This window comes from Oryctolagus cuniculus, chromosome 20 (assembly GCF_964237555.1).
Source record: "Oryctolagus cuniculus chromosome 20, mOryCun1.1, whole genome shotgun sequence".
NCBI classification, from domain to species: Eukaryota; Metazoa; Chordata; class Mammalia; order Lagomorpha; family Leporidae; genus Oryctolagus; species Oryctolagus cuniculus.
In genome coordinates, this window is record NC_091451.1 from 43,861,445 (window position 1) to 43,883,428 (window position 21,984).

At 60.5% G+C, this 21,984-nt stretch overlaps 1 protein-coding gene across 1 annotated transcript; it reads right to left on the reverse strand.

Moving 5' to 3' along the window:
* Positions 1–519: 519 nt before the first annotated feature.
* On the reverse strand, positions 520–14,561 carry DEGS2 (delta 4-desaturase, sphingolipid 2). Its single transcript, XM_002724320.5, has 3 exons — positions 14,399–14,561; positions 1,862–2,604; positions 520–970 (listed from the first exon to the last, which is right to left on the reverse strand). The coding sequence occupies exons 1-3, from the start codon at positions 14,478–14,480 to the stop codon at positions 809–811; spliced, it is 987 nt and encodes a 328-aa protein (XP_002724366.1). The 5' UTR covers positions 14,481–14,561; the 3' UTR covers positions 520–808.
* Positions 14,562–21,984: the final 7,423 nt, after the last annotated feature.

The following is a 21,984-nucleotide window of genomic DNA, read 5'->3' on the forward strand; positions in this document are numbered from 1 at the left end:
GCCAAGCTGCTGGCGAGAAGGCCACCTCTCCGTCTTGGCTGGGCCATCGGCACGCCCCCAGCTCACAGCCAGCGATCTGACCTCGGGTGCCCGGCCCTCTGAGCTGGTCAGGAGACAGACCCCCCCGCTGCTGGACCTGGTCCCTCAGCTTGGAAGCAGCTCCCACAGGGTGGGGGCAGAAGGTGGGGTGGGAGCTAAGCAGGCCCAGGTGAGGGCAGCAGGGGCAGGCAGGGTGGCCAGTGGCCTCTGCAGGTCTCAGCCAGAGCAGGGAGGAACCAGGAGTCCCCAGGCCGCCAAGAAGAGCGTGCAAGGGCCTTGGCTGCCCACTGTGGCAGGACCTGGGGGGTCACTGCCCAAGCCTCAACCGCCCTCTCCCTAGGAGCCGGAGGGGATGGGTAGGACTTGGGGCTGACCAGGCCTGAGCCACACCCAGGCCTTGTCCTCTGCCGGCACCTGGGGCCGGCTTCTCTGGGAACCCGGGCGCAGGCCAAGTCCCCCGCCTCAGAAGCACAATCCGTGCACTGTGAAAACAAACGCTGGATTTAATTTAGGGCACGGGACACCAGAGAAGTCAGCTCCATGGAGACCACGGGCACAGGGCCGGCAGGTCAGGGCGGGGGTCCAAGCCTTACCCGGTAAGGCCCGGAAAGGTGCCCAGCGAGTCCACGAGCAGATGGGCTTCTCTGGTCACTGGGTGCGGCCACCAATGGCTGCCCCCAGAGCTCCGTGGGGGCCAGATGCAGCCAAGACTGCACTGGGCCTGAGGCGGTGGGGCGTGCGTGGCGCCGGTGGAGTCCAGGGCGCCCGCTCAGGACGGAGACCCGGAGGCAGGGTCCTCTGCCAGCTTGCACACTCGCTTCACCCTGGCGTAGGGCCCCAGAGAGTCCTCGAACACAAAGTCCCAGAGCACCTTCACCCACGAGTGGTGCTGCGGCAGGTGGTCGTAGTACTCGGGCGCGATCTTCCGCACCTGTGGAGGGGGCCGGGTCAGGGCACACGCGCATGCGCAGGGCAACCGTGCTGACGCGCGCCCTCGCCCTCATCCCCGGGGCTGCCTGGAGGAGGGGCCCATGGCGGAGGCCAGTGGGGCTCCAGGTTCTGGCTCTGCCTCCCCAAGCCTCTGCCTTTCCAGCTGGGAAATGGGCATGACAGACACAGCACTGGCTTCCTGGGCTGTGGTGAGGGGGTGGGCGGGGGTGCTGTCGGGAAAGGAGGCCAGCAGCAGCCCCCAGAGGCTGCGCTCCGAGACGGGCTCCCGCAGGCAGGCATCACACACTCGTGCAGGCCCAGGTGCCGGCACACCGCTGCCTCTTGCCTCTTTCTAACCAGCCAGGCGCCATCAAAGGTGTCAGGAGCTGGGCTGGGTGACGACTGTGAGCCCCCCCCCCCCTTTCTCCTTCCAAATTCTGCATCCCCGGGTGTTGGGGTGGAGCGGCACCTGGCCCGGGCTCCTCGGCTCGCCTGTCTCCCTGGACCAGGAGGGGCTCCTGGAGGGTCCCAGGGCAGTGACGAGGAGTGGGGGCAGGCAGGAGGGAAGGCGCTGCTCCGTGGGCAGCCCGCTGTGCGGGGTGGGGCTGAGGCGCGGCGAGGGCAGGCGGCTGGCCCAGGCTGCACGGCCAGCGACGGGGCAGAGTCCCAGCAGGCTTTCTCTAAACCACATGACGCATGGTGTGCCTGCCCCGAATTTGTCTGCTGATTCCCCAGCTGGGCACTTACCTGTGGCTTTCGCACTGCCCCGGGGACAGTGAGAGTGGGCCACTCCCGACCAGCACAAAAGGGAGGGGCAGCCCGAGCCTGGCCCGACACCAGCCCCCCAACCTGCCCTGTCCCCGCGAAGCCCCGCCCAGCCCACGGCACCCACCAGGGGCAGGTAGCAGCCGGGGATGCTGGGGAAGTCGTGGTGCTCCACGTGGTAGCCCACGTTGAAGGTGATGTAGTTGAGGGGCCCGTAGTAGGAGTAGGTCTCGTGGCCCTTGAGGAACATGTAGTGCTCAGCGACAAAGTGGCCCGAGATGGGGTGCAGGCCCAGGCCCAGGAGGGTGCTGGCCAGCAGGTAGGCCATGGGCTTCACCCCCCAGAGGCTGAGGATGGCGGCGTCCACCGCCAGCTGCGCCAGGGCGTTGAACACCTCCATGCGCGTCATGGCCTTGGGGTGCACGCAGAGCGGCCGCAGCGAGTAGAACAAGGGCTGCAGCACCAGCCAGAGCAGCTTGCGGGCCGGCGTGCAGAAGAGCCGGCCCTCCAGGCGCGTGGGCACGTCCACATCCAGCCCGTCGCCGCCCAGGTAGCGGTGGTGGTCCACGTGGTACTTCTTGAAGGAGGCGGAGTAGGGCACGCCGATGGGCAGGTTGGCGAAGATGGCGAACCAGCGGTTGCGGGCGGCGGCTCCCGTGCCGAAGGCGGTGTTGTGCGAGATGTCGTGGATGGCCAGCGTCAGCGAGTGGTTCACGCAGCCGCCGAAGGTGTAGGCCCAGAAGAGCAGCCAGCGCCAGGCCAGCCCCCGCACCAGCCAGCAGGCCAGCAGCTGCGCCAGCACCAGCCCCAGCACGGCCCACTTGAGGTGCGGGTCCGGCCGCATCAGGGCCTTGATGGCCGGGTACTTGGCTGCAGAAAAGACAGGGACACGCATGAGGCAGCTCACCGTGAGGGCACCCTCACCCACCCGCCTCTTCCTCTTGCCTCCTGTCTTACTTCCCCAGGGGAGCAGCCTGGACATGCGCTGCACCCTGCGAAGCCTGGCTGTGTGCCATGAGGCCTGGCCCCAATCCCCAGCCCCCCGGGGAAGCAGGGTCCCGGGCAGCCCCCTGGGCGCGTGTTTGCCATCAGCCTGAGGAAAGGACACACGGCCCCAGGTCCCAGACAGCTGCGGGCCGCCTGGCCCCACGCATGCCCAGGCTCACGGGTGCTGGGGTGGCAGGGCTGGCCGGGGAGGCCGAGGTGGGGGACTCTGCGCTGCTCCGGACGTTTCAGTTCTTAAAACAAACAAGACCTGAAAGAAATGGGCAAAAATGCCGAACGCGCTTGCTATGAACCTTTTGTTCTTCTGTGTATTTTGTTTTACAGAAAAGGAAAAAACAGCGTGAGTAGGAGGTGGCCCAGCCGAGGCCACCCCACCAAGGAGCAGCCAGCGCCGCAGGGAAGGGCAGGGTGGGCGCCCAGGCAGGGTGGAGGTGCAGCAGGGGTGGAATGTGCCTTCTGGAAACCACCGGCTGCCCGGCAGGGGGGCTGGCAGTCCCAGGCAGAAGGCAAGTGCCACGTTGTGAACTCAGGGTGCTCCGTGCCCCTAAGGTCGGCCCTGAACCTTGGCACCCCGGGCAAGAGCACATGGGCCCTCAGGGCCAGCACTGGCATGCACAGAAGGGGAACTGAGGCAGGAGGGCAGGAACTTACCCCAGGGTGCCCACTGTCCCAGCTGCAGCACGCACCCCACCGCTACTGCCCAGTGAGCGGCAGAGTGGCCTTGAGGAGGCTGGGGGCCGCAGCCTGAAGTGGACCTCACCCCAGCTCCCTCCCAGGGGCGCCGAGCCCCTCCCTGTCATGTGCACAGTGGGAAGGAGGTTCCCCGCCCCACGCTCACTGGCCTGGTCATGGCTCAGTTACAGAGAGGGCTCAGCCGGCTCCACCGACGCCGAGGACGCCAGGGCACCAGGACGCTGCCCACCGTGGCATCTGCAAGTCTCCTGGGACAGACAACACGGAGTGTCCAAAAGCAGCCCGCGGCAGTCAGGGAGCCGCCGGCTCAGAAGCCATCCACCGAGCGCTGAGCCCCAGCACCTGCCCCGGGGTGGGCGGGCCTAGAGCCCTGCCCAGCCTTGACCTTGCTGTGTGGCCAGTGCACCCCTGCCCCTCTGGGCCTCACAGTCCCTGGAGTACGGTGCGGGCGTGACGTGTCTCACAGGGTGTCTGCCCCCGGGAGGGTTCCAGTCCCACATCTGCTGGGAGAGGCGGGAGGGAAGCTGGCAGCAGCCCCCCAGGGCCCTGCTCTCTGCTCCCTGGAGCTCCCCCAAGCAGGGCCCCACGCACAGCTCCTTTGTGCCTCAGACAAAGTGGGCAGCGGCCCAAGGACCCCGTCCAGTGCCCCCAGGAACCACACCCCTATCTGGACCCCCTCAGGGAGGGCCCTTCCCAGCCCACAGCCCCCACTCCAGCTGCCGCAAGCCTGACCCTGGGCCGTGGAACCTGGGACTGGGCCTCAAACTCCACCGAATCTTCTGGGCACTTGGACCCCGGCGGCCGGTCAAGGGGCCTCGCGGGGGCCCAGCAGCCAGCAGGAAACCCTGGTGGGCAGGTGCAGGGCGAGGTTCAGATGCCGGCTCCAGATAAGGCTCTAACATCCAGAATGCGGAACGAACTCCTACACTCACGCCATGGAGGGCCAGCGACGCAGTCAACAGACAGGCAAAGGCGTGAAGAGACTTGCGGCCAGCAAGCAAGCAGGACGCACAGATCAGCCAGGCGAGACATCATGTGGCGTCACGCCAGCTTTGATGGCTAGAACTTAGAGAACTACAATCGCTGATGAGGATGCGGGAAGTCGGACTGGGGACACGGCCGGCGGGGACACAGAATGGCACAGCCAACGTGAACGTTGGACACAGGATGACCGTTCAGCCCAGCCCCTCGCCTCCCAGGAGAACTGAAGTGGGAGGCAGACCTCAGCACCCCGTGTCCACAGCAACCAGAAGGTGGAACTGCCCCCTGCATGAATGAACAAAGTGGGTGGGAGGGTCGGAGCTGGCGCAGCCACCAGCCGATGAGCCTCGGGGACATCAGGCTCCTTGGCACAGAGAGTGGCTGGTGCGTGACTCCCGCCTATAGGACGTCTGGAACGGGCAAATCCATGGACAGACGCAGGGCAGGGGATACCAGGCTGGGGGAGGGCAGGGAGTGAGCGTCTGTTTGGGGTTATGGGACAGTTTTAGAAACCGCACAACATGGTGACTGTCACAAATGCCACCAAATCACACACTTGGAGAAAATGGGGGCTGGCGCTGTGGGCTCAGCCGCCACCTGCAACACCAGCGTCAGAGCACCAGTTCCAGTCCCGGCTGCTCCACTTCTGATGCAGCTCCCTGTGGATGCACCTGGGAAGGCAGCATTGAAGGCTCAAGTGCTTGGTCCCTGCCGTCCATGTGGGAGACCCAGATGGAGCCCCTGGCTCCTGGCTTAGGCCTGGCCCAGCCCTGGCTGTTGACACCATTTGGGGAGTGAACCAACCAGCCGGTGAAGATTCTCTTTCTCCCTCTCTTTGTCTCCCTCCCTCTCTCTGTAACTGCCTTCAAAATAAATAAAATACATCATGTAAAAACAAAAGCAGGGGCCGGTGCTGTGGCATAGCGGGTAATGCTGCCTCCTGCAGTACCGGCATCCCATGTGGGTGCTGGTTCGAGTCTCGGCTGCTCCACTTCCGATCCAGCTCTCTGCTGTGGCCTGGGAAAGCAGTGGAAGATGACCCAAGTGCTTGGGCCCCTGCACCCACATGGGAGACCTGGAAGAAGCTCCTGGCTTCGGATCGGCTCAGCTCCGGCTGTTGCGGCCAACTGGGGAGTGAACCAGCGGATGGAAGACCTCTCTCTCTCTGCCTCTCCTCTGTGTAACTCTTTCAAATAAATTTTTAAAAATCCTTTAAAAAATTTTTAAAAAGTCAAAGTGGCAAATTGTATGTTGCATATATTTCACTGCCAAAAACATGGGGATAAAAACACACTAATGAAACAAATCCAGTTTCCAGGGGGCCTCAGTTCTGGAGGCCACATCTCAGCCCACGGGGAGACGCAGGCACGGAGACGCGAGGTCGGCCAGGCCAGCAGGCGGCAGGTGGTCTCCCAGGCCATCAGAGTGCCGCGCCCCTGCGTGTTCTCGGGCACAGGAAGTGGTGGGAGTCACGGCGAAGGACCATCAGGGCAGTCGCATTCCTGAGTGGCCGCCAGGCGCTGGCCCGTGCTGGAGCTGGAGGAGGGGACCGGCCAGGCTCTAAGCTGCGCCCTGGACACCCCAGGCCTCCCAAGAGGCTGAGGGGCTGAGCCTGTTCTAGACTCAGGGTGGAGACCAGCGTGGGCTCCCAGAGATGGCACCGTCCCTAGTCCTGTCACCTTTCCCCAGGCGAGGCCATGGGCACAGGAAAAACAAGGCCCAAGGTCAGCACGAGGGTCCCCAGGAGGGAGGCAGAGAGGAGGTCCAGACGTGGGACACACACCCTGGGATGCCGCGGCAGCAGAGGATGGGGGAGCAGGAACGCCTTCTCCCCCAGAACCTTGGGGGTGCCAAGCACTGCCGACCCGACCTTAGCCGGTGACGCCCAGAGCTGCAGGACCACTGTGTGCTGCTGGCAGCCAGCAAGCCGGTGACGCCCAGGGCTGCAGGACCACTGTGTGCTGCTGGCAGCCAGCAAGCCGGTGACGCCCAGGGCTGCAGGACCACTGTGTGCTTTGTCACCGCAGCAAATGACAGGAAGCTCATGCAGCAGCTGTGGCAGGAAGGTGCAAGGGGCCACGGGGCTGCAACCTCCCGTCCCCGCACCCGAGTTCCTCCTGCACCCCGATGCCAGGGCCGGGGTGGTGCCTCCCCCCCCCCCACATCCACAACACCCAGCACCATCTGCCAGGCTCAGTGCGCAGCTGCAGACACGAGATCGAAGGACATGGCCTGGCCTGGGTGTGACGTGTGGGCCACACACTCATCTCCCACCTAGGAGCAGCTGCCAGGCTGCATAGCCGGGCCTATCCCAGCTCCTCCCTCCCCCACAGGGGCCCAGGGCTGGGGTGGGGGTGGGGCACTGCAGAGAAGCCTCGCCATTCCAGGAAAGGCCGGTGCTTCGGTGCGGAGGGGTGGGGGTGGGGGTGGGGGGATGGGGGATGGGATCCTGGTGCAGACGTCGAAGCAAGGGGCCCAGGGAAGGGGGAGGGTGTACCGGCCACCCACTCCTCAGGTGGGCCCTGGCCCCAGCACAGTGCCAGGAGAATCATGGGCCAAGTCCCTAATCCTTGTACACCTAGGGCCGTGGCCTCCCTCTCACCAGGGGTGGCCTCTTGGCACCCGGCCCCCCTCAGGCCCCCAGGGCAGTAGCCAGCCCTTTCCTACTGAGACCCCCCGTGGGAATCTACCCGCTCAGGGCCACTGACTGCCATGAGGCATGTGGCCCCTGTTTCCCCTTGGAAGGAGGCCAAGCCCTGGGGTAAGAGGGTGGGGCAGGCCACACCTGTGCCAGGTGAGCCACAGGAAGGAGAGGCTGGACCCAGGCCCTCTACACCTGCACCCCTCAGAGGGAAAATAAGTGACAACCAGGCAGCCATGACCCTGGGCAGGGCCGCAGTCTCTTCATTTGTCCCTCCTGTGGGGGAGGTGTGTAGGGGCACAGGAGGCAGCACCCGGAGGCCCTGCCACACCCTGCCTGGCCCACCTCCAGTGAGACAGGCCCCCCGCTCCTCTTCCCCACGTCTCCAGGGCCCTGGCCAAGCCCCTTCCTCATCTCAGGCCCACCCAGGACCGCCTGAGAGGGAGGAACATGCATCGGGGAAGGGCCCGGTGCCCAGCTGCGGCCGGTGCTGCTTCCTCCACAGGCCCATGGAGTCTGGGGGCCTACAGAGCCCCTGAAATCTTGGGGACAGCCACAGACCCTCTCAGGGGCCGCTGGGCTGCTTCCAGCCTGGCCCGAGAACAGGCTCATGTGGCCAAAGACCTCAGTCCCCAGAGGGCCCGGGGTGCGTGACTCCTCCTGCTCCCCAGGCACCAGCAGGTGCCAGGAATCCCCCGCCCCTCTACCCAGCATCCTGGTCTCCAGGTGACAGCACATGGCACCTGCATGCCTCTCGGGGCCGTGGCGGGTCACACACACGTGCTCAACATTTCCTTGAGCGGGTAGGAAGCAGAGCTTCCTCATCTGACCCGTGGGCCGCAGCTGCCGGGCTTGGAGCAAACTCCTCAGCCACAGTGGGGTCCCAGGACCCAGCCGTCACATCGGAAGCAACTAAAAACCAGCGAGGGCGCACCGGGCAGCAGGACTAGGGACCCTGAGGAGCGGGGCAGGTGCTGGACCCCCAGGCCCCTCCCCCTGCCGGCCCACAGTGCAGGGAAGAAGAACCAACCCAGCAAGCTGGAGGACATGAGCAGGCGGAGAAGGGCATGGGGCTGGGCGCCGGCGGCTGCAGGAGGGAGGAGCCTCGCTGATGGCTGGCTGAACACACGAACCCAGGCAGACTCACAAGGCCCAGGAACAGCTATGGGGGAGCCCCAAGTCCTGGAGAGGCAAGGGCTGGTGGTCCCACCCATGGGTCACCCTGGTCCCCAGTGGGGCTGCCTGGGAGCAGGAGCCAGCTGGCTGGCAGAGAAAACTCAACTCTCCATCCCAGAAACCTGCCAGGCCCAGAGGGAGGAGGGAGCGACCTGAGAACCCCCAGCCAGGCAGACTGGAAGTGCAGGAGGTCACGGCTGAGCGCACTTGGGGACAGTCAGGATTCGACAGTTTGGCTTGCTGGTGTCCAGCTGCCAGGGACAGGAAGCTGGAACAGGAGCCCATGGACTCAGCAAGGCCGGGCATCTCAGCAAGAGCAGACTGAGGGCAGGTGGGGCAGGGGAGGACGGCGAGAGTGGCCACGGGCACGGAGGGCGGCTGGGCAGGTGGTCTGGAGGTGGGGTGGGTGGTAGATAGGTAGGCAGGTGGGGTGGGTGGGGTGGGTGGGGTGGGGGGTGGGCAGGCAGGTGGGTGGGGTGGGGGTGGGCAGGCAGGTGGGATGATGGGTGGGTGGTAGGCGGGTAGTTGGTTGGTTAAGATGGGAAAGGGAGGAAAGCACCAGGGTCTGCATCATAGAGAAGGCAGCAGAGGAACTGGTCCAACAGGGGGAGCCTCTCTCAGGGACTCCCAGGAAATGGGAAGGGAGAGTGGGTGGCCTGGGAGGCAGCCCTGGTGCCTGGCCTGGACGCCATCTTTGCTGAGCACAGAGAGGGGAAAGCACAAGGGAGAAGCGGAGGAGCAGAGGAGCGGGAGGAGCAGGAGGAGCGGGAGGAGGGGGAGGAGCGGAGGAGGGGGAGGAGCGGAGGAGGGGGAGGAGGGGGAGGAGCGGAGGAGCGGAGGAGCGGAGGAGCGGGAGGAGCGGGAGGAGCGGGAGGAGCGGGAGGAGGGGAGAAACAGTCCTGGGCAGCTCTGAGGCAGCGCCAGCCGGCAGGGCCTGACCCTGGCTGCACATTCCAACCTGGTCAGCCCGGCTGCGTCTTCCCTGCTCTGGGAGGACAGTGACCCTGGCTGTGACCCCGGCCCCCAGGGCTGATGGCAGGAATAGCCAGGGTCCATGTGTGCCTCCCGGGCTCTCTGCTCTGAGGAGCAGCCAAGAGCTCAGCGTGGGCGCCATCCGGAACCAAAGGCAAAGACCCAGACAAGTGGTCTCCCAGCAGCAGCCCCGGGGGGCCCAAGGCAGCCAGGCAGCTGGCCAAGAACACCTGCCATCGCTAGAAGCCGCCCGTCCAGGTGTGACACTGAAAGGAGAGCTGTGAGGTCCAGGAAGGCTCAAGGAAGGGCCCACCACGGCACAGCCAGGCTCACGGGCCAACCGAACCCGGCACCCTCCACCGCAGGCCTTCCCGCTGCCAAGCCAGGTCCCCCAGGCGGCTGACCCTTGGGCTCCACCACCTGCTTGGCAGGTGACGGTCCCTCGTTTTACAGACCAGTAAGCAGAGGCCCCTCCAAAACGTGTGATCAGTTGCCTAGCTTCCATGGGGCGGGGCCTCCAGAGGGGAGGAAGGCGTGCTCCCTTGCAGGCTACTTCCTGGAGCAGGGCTATGCTGGAACCAAGCGTCCAGAGAGAGTGCTGGTCAGGCTCAGTCCAGCTGCTACTGTGTGCCCTCGGCAAGCCCCGCCCTTCTCTGGGCCTCCCCCCTCCCCTGGGTGGGAGGAGGGAGGCAGCAGCAGGTCTGAGATGCTGGGACGAGCCCCAGGAGAGCTGTCCCGTGCGCACGCGGGCAGGGGCGGCAGCACTGCAAAGGCGGTCAGCCCGGCCCGCACAGCGGCCTCGCACTCTGCAGCTGTCAGGGCACTTGGCCTGGCCCAGAACGCCCCGGCAGGTCTGCTGTGCCACCAAGGGTGGGGACCGAGGCAGAGGCCGGAGGCTGTCTTTATCCTCTGCAGGTGGCCCAGCTGCAGGCCATTCTCCTGGTCCCAGCAGGGCTCTGGGAGCTGTGGGCCTCGTCACTTATGCTCTGGTCCCCTGCTGATGTCCAGGCCCTGGGACAGCTTAGGACTGCATGCTCCTGCCACGTTCCCAGGGAGGCGAAATGCCATCCCGTGGAAGTCACTGGCCATGGGGTGTGAGCTCTCTGTCTTTGCCAGTCCTCACCTAAGTGCCCTCCAGGTCTGACATCCCTCCTCTGCCCCCATCTGCGTCCCAGCACCGGCCACACAGCAGCTCAATGATGACAGCACCACCTGGTGGCCACAGTGGGAAGTGCTGAGACACGGCACCTTGGGGCCACTTCCGGGCCTCTCCCCACCCAGCTGTAAACCTTGACCTCTGCCCAGCCACTCCTCCCAAAGACACCCAACTCACTCACTCTCCTCCTTCCCAAGCATCTTCCTGCCCACTCCAGCCTCACACAGCGTCAACCTCTCCACCTCCAGCTTCGAGCCCAAAGACAAGCCTTGGCTGGTCAGCTCAGGTGACCTGGCGTGACATGAAAAACATGGAAAGCGGCCCAAAGTGCCTTGCACAGCCAGTCACCCCACCCTGCCTGCTCACCAGCCAATGTAGTCGCCAAACCTGCTTTTTGTCCAGTGACAAATCTGTGCCGAAGGTTTGCAAGGATCCAGGCCCCAGGGCAGGGCTGGCAGGGGTTCTGGTAGGGGGTTGCAGGGGAGGGGGTGGAGTCACAGGTGAGCGAGTGGGGCCAAGTGAGGGGCACAGCGTCAGAGGACTGGGGGACCTGGTGGGTAGGGCTGTCACAGGGGTCTCCACGGCCACACGGGATGTTCCTGGGGATATGGAAATGACCTAAAGTTGTGTCAGGAAACCCCTGAGAAGTGCCTGACTGTGTACCTAGCCGAGCGGACTTTATGGCATGCCAATTATCCTGCAATAAAGCTGTTAAAAATTAAAAAACTGACAAGGGGCGGAGCTACTCGGGTCGGAAGCCACAGCGCACACGGCGGCGCCAGGAAAGGAGCAAGCTGGCAGCAGCGGTGGGGCCTTGGGGGGGGGGGGGGCGCGGGGAATGGGCTGCCAGCGGGAGCCTTGGCCTCACTCCTGCCAGGCTGGTGACCTTGAGCAAGGGGCTTCACGTCCCAGGGCCAAGATGTGGACATGAAAGAGAGGAATGTCTAGAACGTCTACAGGGCCAGAAAAGATGAAATGACTCCAAGTTCAAAGACAAGGGCAAGGGAGGTAGCCTGGCCTGACTGCACCCCCCTGATGCCCACCCTGGATCCCTAACCCCGAGGATTCAGGAGGTCGAGGCCCCTGTGCGTCGCCTTGGGAGGATACGGACGAGTCGGCTGCCAGCGAGTCAGCCGGCCCTCTCCTGACACCCAGCCCAGCAGCACCAGGAGGAAGGGCACGTGGGCCCCGACTCTGGCGGGCGTCTGAGGGCAGCAAGGGCTCTGTGAAGGTGCCAGGTGCTTCCTGGATTCCCTCACCCCTGCCAGGGCCACTGCGGCAGGAATGCTGGGTGGAGGGAGGAAAGCTCAGGTGTGTGGGCTGCAACATCGTAACCCAGGGTAGACTCAACCCTGGGAACAAAGGCAGCAGGGCTGACGGAGGGAGCGGGCACCCCACCGCCAGCCACGAGTACACAGCCAGCGGCACTTCCCAACCTTGGCCATGATGGAGGCATTTACAGAAACCGGCAAGTGCAGTGAATCAGTATTTGGTTCCCTCCAGAGAGATAGTCGTTTGACATTTACCAGCGAGCGAGCGAGCAAGCAAGCGTGTGTGTGTGTGTGTGTGTGTGTGTTACAGAGGGCTTCTAGAAACACAGCATTGAGACCTGCAGGAAGCCTATCAATTCAGTAGATGAGGAAAGCAAGAGGTGGGACAGGGGAAGATGGTGGCCCATCCCACTAAGGGTGTGGAGGGCTGAAGGTGCAGAGAGATGCAGTCAGAGCTTGGGTCTGCCACCAGGCCACAGCAGAGACTAGGAGCTGGCCAGGGGACACCCTGGAGGATGCGAGCTGGGGAGGCACAGTCAGGACAAACAGCCCCACAGGAACCACCTGCCGTCGGCTTGCTTGTATCCTGCCCAGGGCCCCTCTTCATCTCTGCTACCGATGTTGGCTCCCAGCTCCTCTGCTTTGCTCAGAGCCGCTTCTCTCTGCCCTTACTGGGTGCTCCTGGGGGCTGGCCCTGCCCAGCCCCTGCCCACTGACCAGGGCAAGCTCTGCTGGCCAGTTCCAGCCTCAGCGCTCCTCCAGCCAGCCTTGCAGGAGTGGCAGGGGACCCTTCCCCGTGCCCCCACGGCAGAGGAGGGCGAGGCCTCACTGCGGGCTGACAAGAGCCCACAGTCCCCCTCACAGCCTCAGCCAGTTCTGTTCTGGATTTTACTGCTTGCCACTAGACTCCCAGCCAGGGCCTTTCCTAAGCAAATAATCCAACAATTGCCAAGCCCCACTTCCTGGTGTTCCTCTTTTGTTTCTCTTTGATTATTTGAAATTTTTTTTGCCATGTGTGCCTTGCTTTCATAATTAAAAAAAAAAAATGCAAAGCTCTTTTGTTTTCAAAAACAACAAAACAGATCCAAAGCCTGCTTGCACGGCCACACCTGGCGTGGCTGGTCTCCGACGGGGGCAGTTTGCTGGCTCAGCCCTGGCGCGCGAGCTGTGGTTCACGAGGAGCTGCTAGGGACCCCACTCTCGCTGCCCTGGGGAACTCCTGCCCAGCCCCTTCCCGGCCAGAGCGGGAGGCAGACTTTGCCCCGCCTGGAGCCGGCTCTTTGCAAGGACTTCCTGGGATCGGACTCTGAGATTATGATCTTTATTGAACATCTGTGGGTTCCTACAACCTTGGCACAGGCTGCAGCGGCCAGCCGGGCAGGGCAGGGCAGGGCAGGAGTGGCCTGAAGACCAGCCTGCCCTCAGTGGCCTCTGGGGAGGCAAGCGGCTTCCCCTCTCCTGAGCCCCACTCCGCTTCCTCCTCTGGCCGGGGAGCAGCACCGGCGTTGAGAAAGCGGAGCCGGAGGGGCACTCCCTGGCGTGGGCAAACCCAGGGCGGGCGGAGCACCTCGTGCGCCGCCCCCTCCACCTGCCAGGGCCGCCTCAGGAAGGTGCTGGGATCCATCCCTTTCAAGCTGCCCCAAGTGCTCACCAGCAGTCAGCTCCACAGCCAAGCTCTTGACCTGTGCCCCACGGGGCCCGGAGCATGATGGGCTGTAGCCAGTGAGGCGACACCCCAAGAAGGGGTCCTCGCCAGCTTCCTGCTAAGGCACACTGGGAAGCAGCAGATGGCTCAGGTTCCTGGGGCCTGCCTCCCGCACAGGAGTTGTGGATGGAGTTCCAGGCTCCTGGCTTCCGCCTGACTCAGCTCTGGCCGTTCCTAGCAATTAGGGAATAAACCAGCAGACAGGAGATTCTCATTCTCTCTCTCTCTCAAATAAATAAATTTAAAAAGCTTCCGTGATAGCAAAAGACAAACTACAGGGGTTTAAAAACATTTGCAACAGCTAAGACACCAGGGGTTAAAGGCCTGTCATAGCCCTAACATCCGGAGAAGAGGGTTCCAGGAGAAGGAGAAAATAGCCGATTAAGATTTGAAACCAAGCATCGAGTAAATGCAAATTAAGCCTACAACGAAATAACATCGTCCTGCCAACCTGACTGGCAAAACGTGGGGCCGATTCAAAGGTGTCAGGGCGGCTTAGGGGGTAGTCAGCAGCTGGGCGGGGGAGGGGCGCCGCCGGCTGAGAGGACCCCCCGCCGCGCAGTCCCTGCGAGGGACCCCCCCAATCCCGGCCAGCCTCACGCAGTCCCCGCGAGGGAGCCCCCATCCCGGCCAGCCCCGAGTGGGGAGGCGCCGTCGGTGCGGACGGCGTGAGTGTGGACGGCGACGCAGGGTAAAGGCAACCCCGTGGACCGCTGCCCGGTCCAGCCCCGCGGCGACCTGGGCGGGGCAGGGGGCAGTTGGGGTGCAATCTTAGTTTTTTCCTGCGCCGCACTCATACGCCCTGAACCCCGGCATTCGGGGCGGACGTGGTGGTGTTCGCCGCTGGCCGCGGGACCTGGGGCCCTGCACACAGCAGGCGCCCACCGACTGCGGGCAGAGGGCACCGAGGGGCCCCCTGGGAACACTGAGCTTCCCGCCGGCCTGCTGCCTCTGAAACCGCTCTCTGGGTGAGGACCCCGCAGCCAGTCCCCGGACCGCCGGGATGGGCACGGGCGCGCCCTCGGGCGCCCCACCCCCGGCGGGAGCCCGCGCCCCTCGCTCACCCAGCATCTCCTTGCGCCGCTGGGTGTGCGGCTGGTCGGTGTAGACCCACTCGAAGTCGCTGCGGCTCGTGCTGCTGCCCATGGTGGCGCCGGGGAGCGCGGCTCGGAGCGCGGCACGGGACGCGGCGCACGGCCCGGCTCTGCTCCACCTGTCGCGGCGCCCGGGCGCGCGGGACTAGTTCAGGTGCCCGGGGCGGGGCGGGGCCACGGGCGGGGGCGGAGCCAGACCGGGAGCCGGGCGCCGTGGCTCTGGTTTCCTCGGCTGGGAAGCGTGGCCTGCGGGATCGTGAGCGACCCACGGGAGTCCTCGGCCCCTCGCTGCGCCCGGCGCGCGCTCCGCGGTCCGGACCCTCTCGCGTCCCTCCTACTGCGGGGCAGAGAGTAGCCGCGCGCACCGGCGGGCAGGAGGGAGGTGCGGGCGCAGGTACGGATGCGACAGGTGCCAGTGCAGCGGACAGGACCCACGGGAGGGGCGCTGTGTGCCCAACGATCCGTGCCAGGTGAGTCACAGCCGCTTCTGCCTCCGGGAACCTGAGTTCTGACCGGCACGCAAGTACGGACGTCATTCAGAGTGGAGCCTGCAGTGACAAAGGTGGCCCTGGCTGCCACGGTCAGGACAGTGGACTTGGGTGCTTTGGCCTGGACGATGAGTGGGCGGCCCACGTTCAAGGCCTAGGAGGAGGACTGTGGGTGGGACAGGGAGGAGGGAAGCAAAGGCTCGGAAGCCAGGAGGGTCTCAGGCCTGGCGGAAGGGAGCGCAGAGCTCTCCATTTCGCCCTCTCTCTCCTTGTTCCTGCTCTTCTGGATTTTTGGAGCCAGTCCTTGGTGTACCTGAAGGCCAGAGCCTGGCTTCTTCCGGGAGCCGGCTGCATACCCAAGGCAGACCCGGGCTGGCTCCTGCTGCTGGAAGGCCATAGCCCACTGGTGTGGTACATTTGGCAGGCCTCCCTCAGCCCAGAGCCACAGGCAGTCCTGGTGTGAACCAGGAGAGAAGACACGGGCTTGGGTGGCTGCCGGGGCCAGCCCCTGTGTGAGCAGTGAGACAGTGAGAGGACATCGAGGCCCGATTCCCCACCCAACAGGGAGAGCCTAGAGCCCAGCGTTGCCAGCCCCTGTTGCAGCACCCCACGGGGTCACCCACCTAGCCTGCACAGCTGCAGAGACAGAAGACGCATGGCTCCCCGGGCAGCCAGAAGGGCCCTGAGAAGCCATTCCACCAGCCATCACTTCACAGAGGAAACCAAAACCCAGAGATGGGGGGCACCCCAGGGAGAGGGCCCCAGCCCCTGCCTCGAAACACGGCTGAGCTCAGTAAACCTGGAGTTTGTGCCCCAGGAGACACCGCCAGGCCTGCCTGCCTCGGTCCTGGGGCCTGGCCTAAAACTTGACCCAGATTCTTACCCCGAGACACCTCCTGTCCAGACAAAACTTGCCCCATGGCCTCCTGTCACAGATGAGGGAATGGAAGCCAACCTGTGAGTAACCAGAGGACAGGCGAGTGAGACGTGGGAACGGGAGAAGCTCAAGACACACAGCCCCCAATCAGTCCAACCAGGAAGACCCAAGGCCAGCTGAGACCAAGCAGCTCAGCATCACGGGGCAGGCTTTGGGTCTAGTTAAGATACTAGTTAAGGATACTAGTTAAGGAGCCCTATGGCGTAGTTGGTTAAGCCCCTGCCTGCAATGCCAGCCTCCCATATGGGCACTGGTGCAAGTCCCAGCTCCCTGCTAATGAGCCTTGGGAGGCAGCAGAGGATGGTCCTGGTACTTGGGCCCCAGCACCCACATGGAAGCTCCTGGCTTTGGATTGGCCCAGCTCCAGCTGTTGCAGCCACTTGGGGAGTAAATCATGGATGGAAGATCTCTCCCTCTCTCACTCTCTCCCTCTCTCGCTCGCTCTCTAGCTCTGCCTTTCACATAAATAAATCTTTTTTTAAAGGCACCAGTTAAGAGGCCTGCACCCGCATTGGAGTGTGCGGGCTTGACTCCTGCTCCAGCATTGCTGGAGGTGGTGCTGATGGCTAAGTAGTTGGGTCCCTGCTACACATACAAGATCTGGAGTTCTCAGCTCCTAGTCCCAGCCTGGTTGAGTCCCAGCCTTTGTAGGCATTTGGGGTGTGAACCAGCATATCAGAGCTCTGTCTCTCAAATAAATATTAACAAAACAAACTCGGTTTCAAGATGATGAACTTGGGGCTGGTGTGGCGGCACAGCGGCTTGAGCGGCTGCTTTCAGTGCCGGCATCCCGTACTGGAGCAGCTGTTCACGTGCCGGCTGGCTCTGCTCCCCAGCCAGCTCCCTGCTCATGGGTCTGGGAAGGCAGCAGCAGATGGTCCAAGTGGTTGGGCCCCTGACACCAGGTGGGAGACCCTGATGGAGCTCCTGGCTCCTGGCTCCTGGCTTCAATCTGGCCCAGAGCCTCCGCCATGGCAGCCATGTGGGGAGCGACCAGTGGATGGAAGATCTCTCTCCTCTGTAACTCTGCCTTTCAAATACATAAATAAATCTTTAAAGAAAAATAAATAGATCTTTTTTAAAAAAGTTTACTAATGAGAACACAAACGTATCTGCAACATGCTGTTCGGAAGGGGGGCCTGGAATAGGGAAAGGACGTTGGGGAGACGCTCAGGAAATCTGGATAATCGGGGAGACACTCAGGAAATCTGGATAAAGGAGACAGATAACACGACAGTGTGGTCCATTACTTGTGAAAATGCACCATAGTATTAGATTAAAATAAGGAACATTTTTTAAAGATTTTTTATTTATTTGAGAGGTAGAGTTACAGAAGTGAGAGGGAGAGACAGAGAAAGGCCTCCCTTCCATTGGTTACGCCCCAAATTGCTGCAACGGCCGGAGCTGCACCGATCCAGGTGGTTCTTCCTCGTCTCCCACGTGGGTGCGGGTGCCCGATCACCTGGGCCATCTTCTGCTTTCCCAAGCCACAGCAGAGAGCTGGATCGGAAGAGGAGCAGCCGAGACTAGAACTGGCGCCCATATGGGATGCTGGCACCTCAGGCAGAGGATTAACCTACTGCACCACGGTGCCAGCCCCAAAATAAGGAACATTTAATGTGGGTGTATGTCACCTTTCCATAGTATCATCACAACTTTCTGTAAATCTAAAACTGTCCCAGAAATTAATCCATGCACACGAAGCCAGATGATTTTTGCAAAGTGCCAAGAACATACATCGCACAAAGGATAGGCTTCCCAATAAGTGGTGCTGGCAAAACTGGAGACACGTGTAGAAGAATGTCACCGGGTCCCTATCCCCCACCACACTCAAACATCAACTCAAGATGGATCAGAGGCCTAAATGTAAGCCTGGAAACTGTGCTAGAAGAAAACACAGGGGAAATCCTTCCAGACACTGGTGTACGCCATGACTTCTTAGACAAGAACAAAAGTACAGGCCACAAAGCAAAACTAGACAAACAGGATTACATCAAATTTAGAAAAGCAAAGGGAAAAAAATCAACAGAATGAAGAAACGTCTGACAGAATGGGAGAAAATACTTGCAAGCTACTTATCTGACAAAGGATTAATATCCAGAATATAAGAGAAACTCAACTCAACAACAACAAAAAACAAACCAATTAAGAAACCGGCAAAGGACCTGAATAGTTCTCAAAGTAGAAATACAAATGGCCAACAAATATATGAAGAAATGCTCAACATTGCTGGCCACGAGGGAAATGCAAATAAAAACCACAGTGAGATGCCACTCCTTCCTGTTAGGTTGGTTATTATCAAAAACCAGAAAGTAGGAAATGCTGGCATGGAAATGGAAAAAGGAAACCCACACACTGGTGCTGGGAATGTGAATTAGTGCAGCCGCTGTGGAAAGCAGTGTGGAGATCTCTTTAAAAGCCAGAACTGGAACTGCCACATGACAGACAATCCCACCTCTGGGTATGCACCCAGAAGACAGGGACACCCACTTCCAGTTGGTGACGGCTCTTATTGCAGCACTGCTCACAACAGCCAAGACACGGAATCAACCAGGAGCCCACCAGATCAGTGGATAAAGAAGTGTGGTGTATATACACAATGGGATACTAGTCTGTCATAAAAAAGAATGAATTCTGTCATTTGCAGCAAAACAGATGGAACCAGAGGACATCACGTTAAGTAAGTTGATAGAGAAAGACAAATATTGCGTGTTCTCTCTCATATGTGGGAGCTAAAAACACCTGCTTAATCTAACCCAGAATGGTGATTGCTGGTAGCTGAGAAGCCTGATAGGGACAGAGGGAGTTTGGATAAAAAAAAAAATAGGGGAAACTGGGCGTGGCTCATTAATTGTGACAGATATATTTACTAATATCTGATGTCACTGATAGGGGAGGTTGGGTGTGGCTGACGGAGTGTGACAAATATAGCACGCTAATAAAGGTTGTTACTTAACAACGAGGAAGTTGGGCGTGGGGTGCGTAGGAACCCTATGTACTGCTTCATAATGGTCGCTTTGTGAAAAACTATTCTGACATTAAAATGTTTTTTAAAAAATCTAGAACTGTTCTTAAAAATAGTTAACTGAAGGCTGGTACCGCGGCTCACTTGGCTAATCCTCCGCCTGCGGCGCCGGCACCCCGGATTCTAGCCCCGGTTGAGGCGCCGGATTCTGTCCCGGTTGCCCCTCTTCCAGGCCAGCTCTCTGCTGTGGCCAGGGAGTGCAGTGGAGGATGCCCCAGGTGCTTGGGCCCTGCACCCCATGGGAGACCAGGAAAAGTACCTGGCTCCTGGCTTCTGATCAGCGCAGCGTGCCGGCCACAGCGGCCACTGGGGGGTGAACCAACAGAAGGAAGACCTTTCTCTCTTTCTCTCTCTCTCTCTAACTCTGCCTGTCCAAAAAAAAAAAAAAAATAGTTGACTGAAAAAAATATCCCTTCCAAGCCTTTATACACACACACACACACACACACACACACACGCCGAATCGGCGTCTTGGTGAATGACCCCACACATGACCGTGGTCTCGTGAGGTTGTGTTGCAGCTGGAAAACCTCTCTCCCCTGGCGATGCTGTGGTGTTGCACCTTCCTCACGTGTGTGGCGAAGCCGCCGTGAACTCTCCTCCCACCTGGCAGGCCTGCAACGTCGGGCACACACAGTTACACACACAGCGCGTGATACTTGGTAAGGATGATAAGCAACCGAGTTACTGGTGTCTGTCTTCATTCTTTTTTATTTTTTTATTTATTTTTTTTTTTTGACAGGCAGAGTGGACAGAGAGAGAGAGAGACAGAGAGAAAGGTCTTCCTTTTGCCGTTGGTTCACCCTCCAATGGCCGCCACGGCTGGCACGCTGCGGCCGGCGCACCACGCTGATCCAATGGCAGGAGCCAGGTGCTTCTCCTGGTCTCCCATGCGGTGCAGGGCCCAAGCACTTGGGCCATCCTCCACTGCACTCCCTGGCCACAGCAGAGCTGGCTTGGAAGAGGGACAACCGGGACAGAATCCGGTGCCTCAACCGGGACTAGAACCCGGTGTGCCGGCGCCGCAGGCGGAGGATTAGCCTAGTGAGCCGCGGCGCCGGGCTTTCTTTCATTCTTCATTGCTGTTTTAGAGTGTACTCCTGCAGGGCAGCAGCCTGGTCGTCTCGTGTCCATCTCGTCTCTCGGAGGCGTGATTTTCTTTTCGGCTTCACTTCATCTCTTCAAGGTCCTAGGAGCATATACAGGGACTCCGAGAAGTTTGTGAAAAATGGAATTAAAAGGATATTTACAGGCCGGCGTTTGGCACAATGGTTAAGTTGCTGCTTAGGAGGCAGAGTAACTGGGTTGAAGTCCCAGCTCTGCTCCTGAGTCTAGCTTCCTGCTAACGTGTACCCTGGGAGGTGGCAGGCGATGGCTCATGTACTTGGGTTCCTGCCATCCGTGTGGGAGACCCAGACTGAGTTCCAGACTCCTGACTTCAGCCTGGCCCAGCCCTGACTATTGTGAGCATTTAGGGAGTGAATCAGCAGATGGAAGATAGCACTCGCGCACGCTCGCGCTCTCTCTCTCTGCCTTTCAAATAAATTTTGTTTTAACTTAAAATTTTTTAAGAGAAAGTTTATTTTGGTGCAAAAAGTCTTGAGATTCATGAGTAGTTGGTTTTTTTTGTTTTTTGGGTTTTTTTGTTTGTTTGTTTGTTTTTGACAGGCAGAGTGGACAGTGAGAGAGACAGACAGAGAGAAAGGTCTTCCTTTGCTGTTGGTTCACCCTCCAACGGCCGCCGCGGCCGGCGCGCTGCGGCCGGCACACCGCGCTGATCCGATGGCAGGAGCCAGATACTTCTCCTGGTCTCCCATGGGGTACAGGGCCCAAGGACTTGGGCCATCCTCCACTGCACTCCCTGGCCACAGCAGAGAGCTGGCCTGGAAGAGGGGCAACCGGGACAGAATCCGGTGCCCCGACCGGGACTGGAACCTGGTGTGCCGGCGCCGCAAGGTGGAGGATTAGCCCAGTGAGCTGCAGTGCCGGCCAGTTGTTTTGTTTTTATCTGAAAGACAGAATTTACAGAGAGAGGGAGAGACAGAGAGAGAGGTCTTCCATCCACTGGTCCACTTCCAAGTGGCTGCCAACAGCTGGAGCTGGGCCGATCTGACACCAGGAACCAGGAGCTTCTTTTGGGTCTCCCATGTGGGTTCAGGGGCCCAAGCACTTGGGCCATCCTCCGCTGCTTTCCCAGGCTCATTAGCAGGGAGCAGGAGACACTCCCAAAATGACCATTTAACCCGCTGCACCACAGTGCTGACCCTCATGAATACTTCTTCACAATTCTTTTCATTAACTTTAAAAAAAAAAAAAAAAGATGTATTTGAAATGCAGTTACAGAGATACAGAGAGAAACAGAGAGAGTGAGCTTTCATCTTCTGGCTCACTCCCTAGAGGACTGCAATGGCCTGGCCTAAGCCAGGAGCCTCATCTGGGTCTCCCCTGTGGGTGAGGGGCCCAAGGATTTGCGCCATCGTCTGCTATTTTTCCTGGTGCATTAGCAGGGAGCTGATCGGAAGTGGAACAGCCGGGACTGGAACGGGCACCCATAAAGGATGGTGGTGTCACAGGCAGTGGTTTAACCTGCTGTGTTACAGTGCCGGCCCCAGAGATGGGCTTCAGAAGCAGTCTCTTTAAATACCACAGCCTCCGTCCAAAAGGACCAGTGGTCAGGATGCAGACATCTGCCAGTGAGATTTCTAGGACAGAGAATGGAGGAAAGGTGACATGGGTCCCTACCCTGCCCTGTTTACTTTGTTGGCATTGTTTCACCAAGGTTGTAATTTAAATATATTGTGGTTATCAGTTATCAAATTACCATGATCTGCATGTGTTTACAGTTATGAGTTGCTTAACACTAGGATGCGATCTAAGAAACCTACTGTTAGGTAATTTGTCATCACACAAACAACGCAGCCACACTCACACCAGCATGGACTGTGCAGGTCAGTCACTCCCCGGCCTACTCCTTCAAAGTTTTATTTATTTTATTTCTTTGCTTATGTATTTGAAAGGCAGAGTGACAGGGAGAAGGAGAGAGATCTTTCATTCTTTGGTTCTCTCCCCAAATGACCTCAACAGCCAGGGCTAGGCCAGACCAAAG

Bases quoted from the DNA above. Each gene is read 5' to 3' on its own strand.
- DEGS2 (XM_002724320.5), bottom strand. From the start codon at position 14,480: ATGGGCAGCAGCACGAGCCGCAGCGACTTCGAGTGGGTCTACACCGAC. The intron at 2,605-14,398 runs GTGAGCGAGGGG...TCTTTTCTGCAG, and splicing joins GCGGCGCAAGGAGATGCTGG to CCAAGTACCCGGCCATCAAG. The intron at 971-1,861 runs GTGGGTGCCGTG...CCCCCTCCACAG, and splicing joins CCGGCTGCTACCTGCCCCTG to GTGCGGAAGATCGCGCCCGA.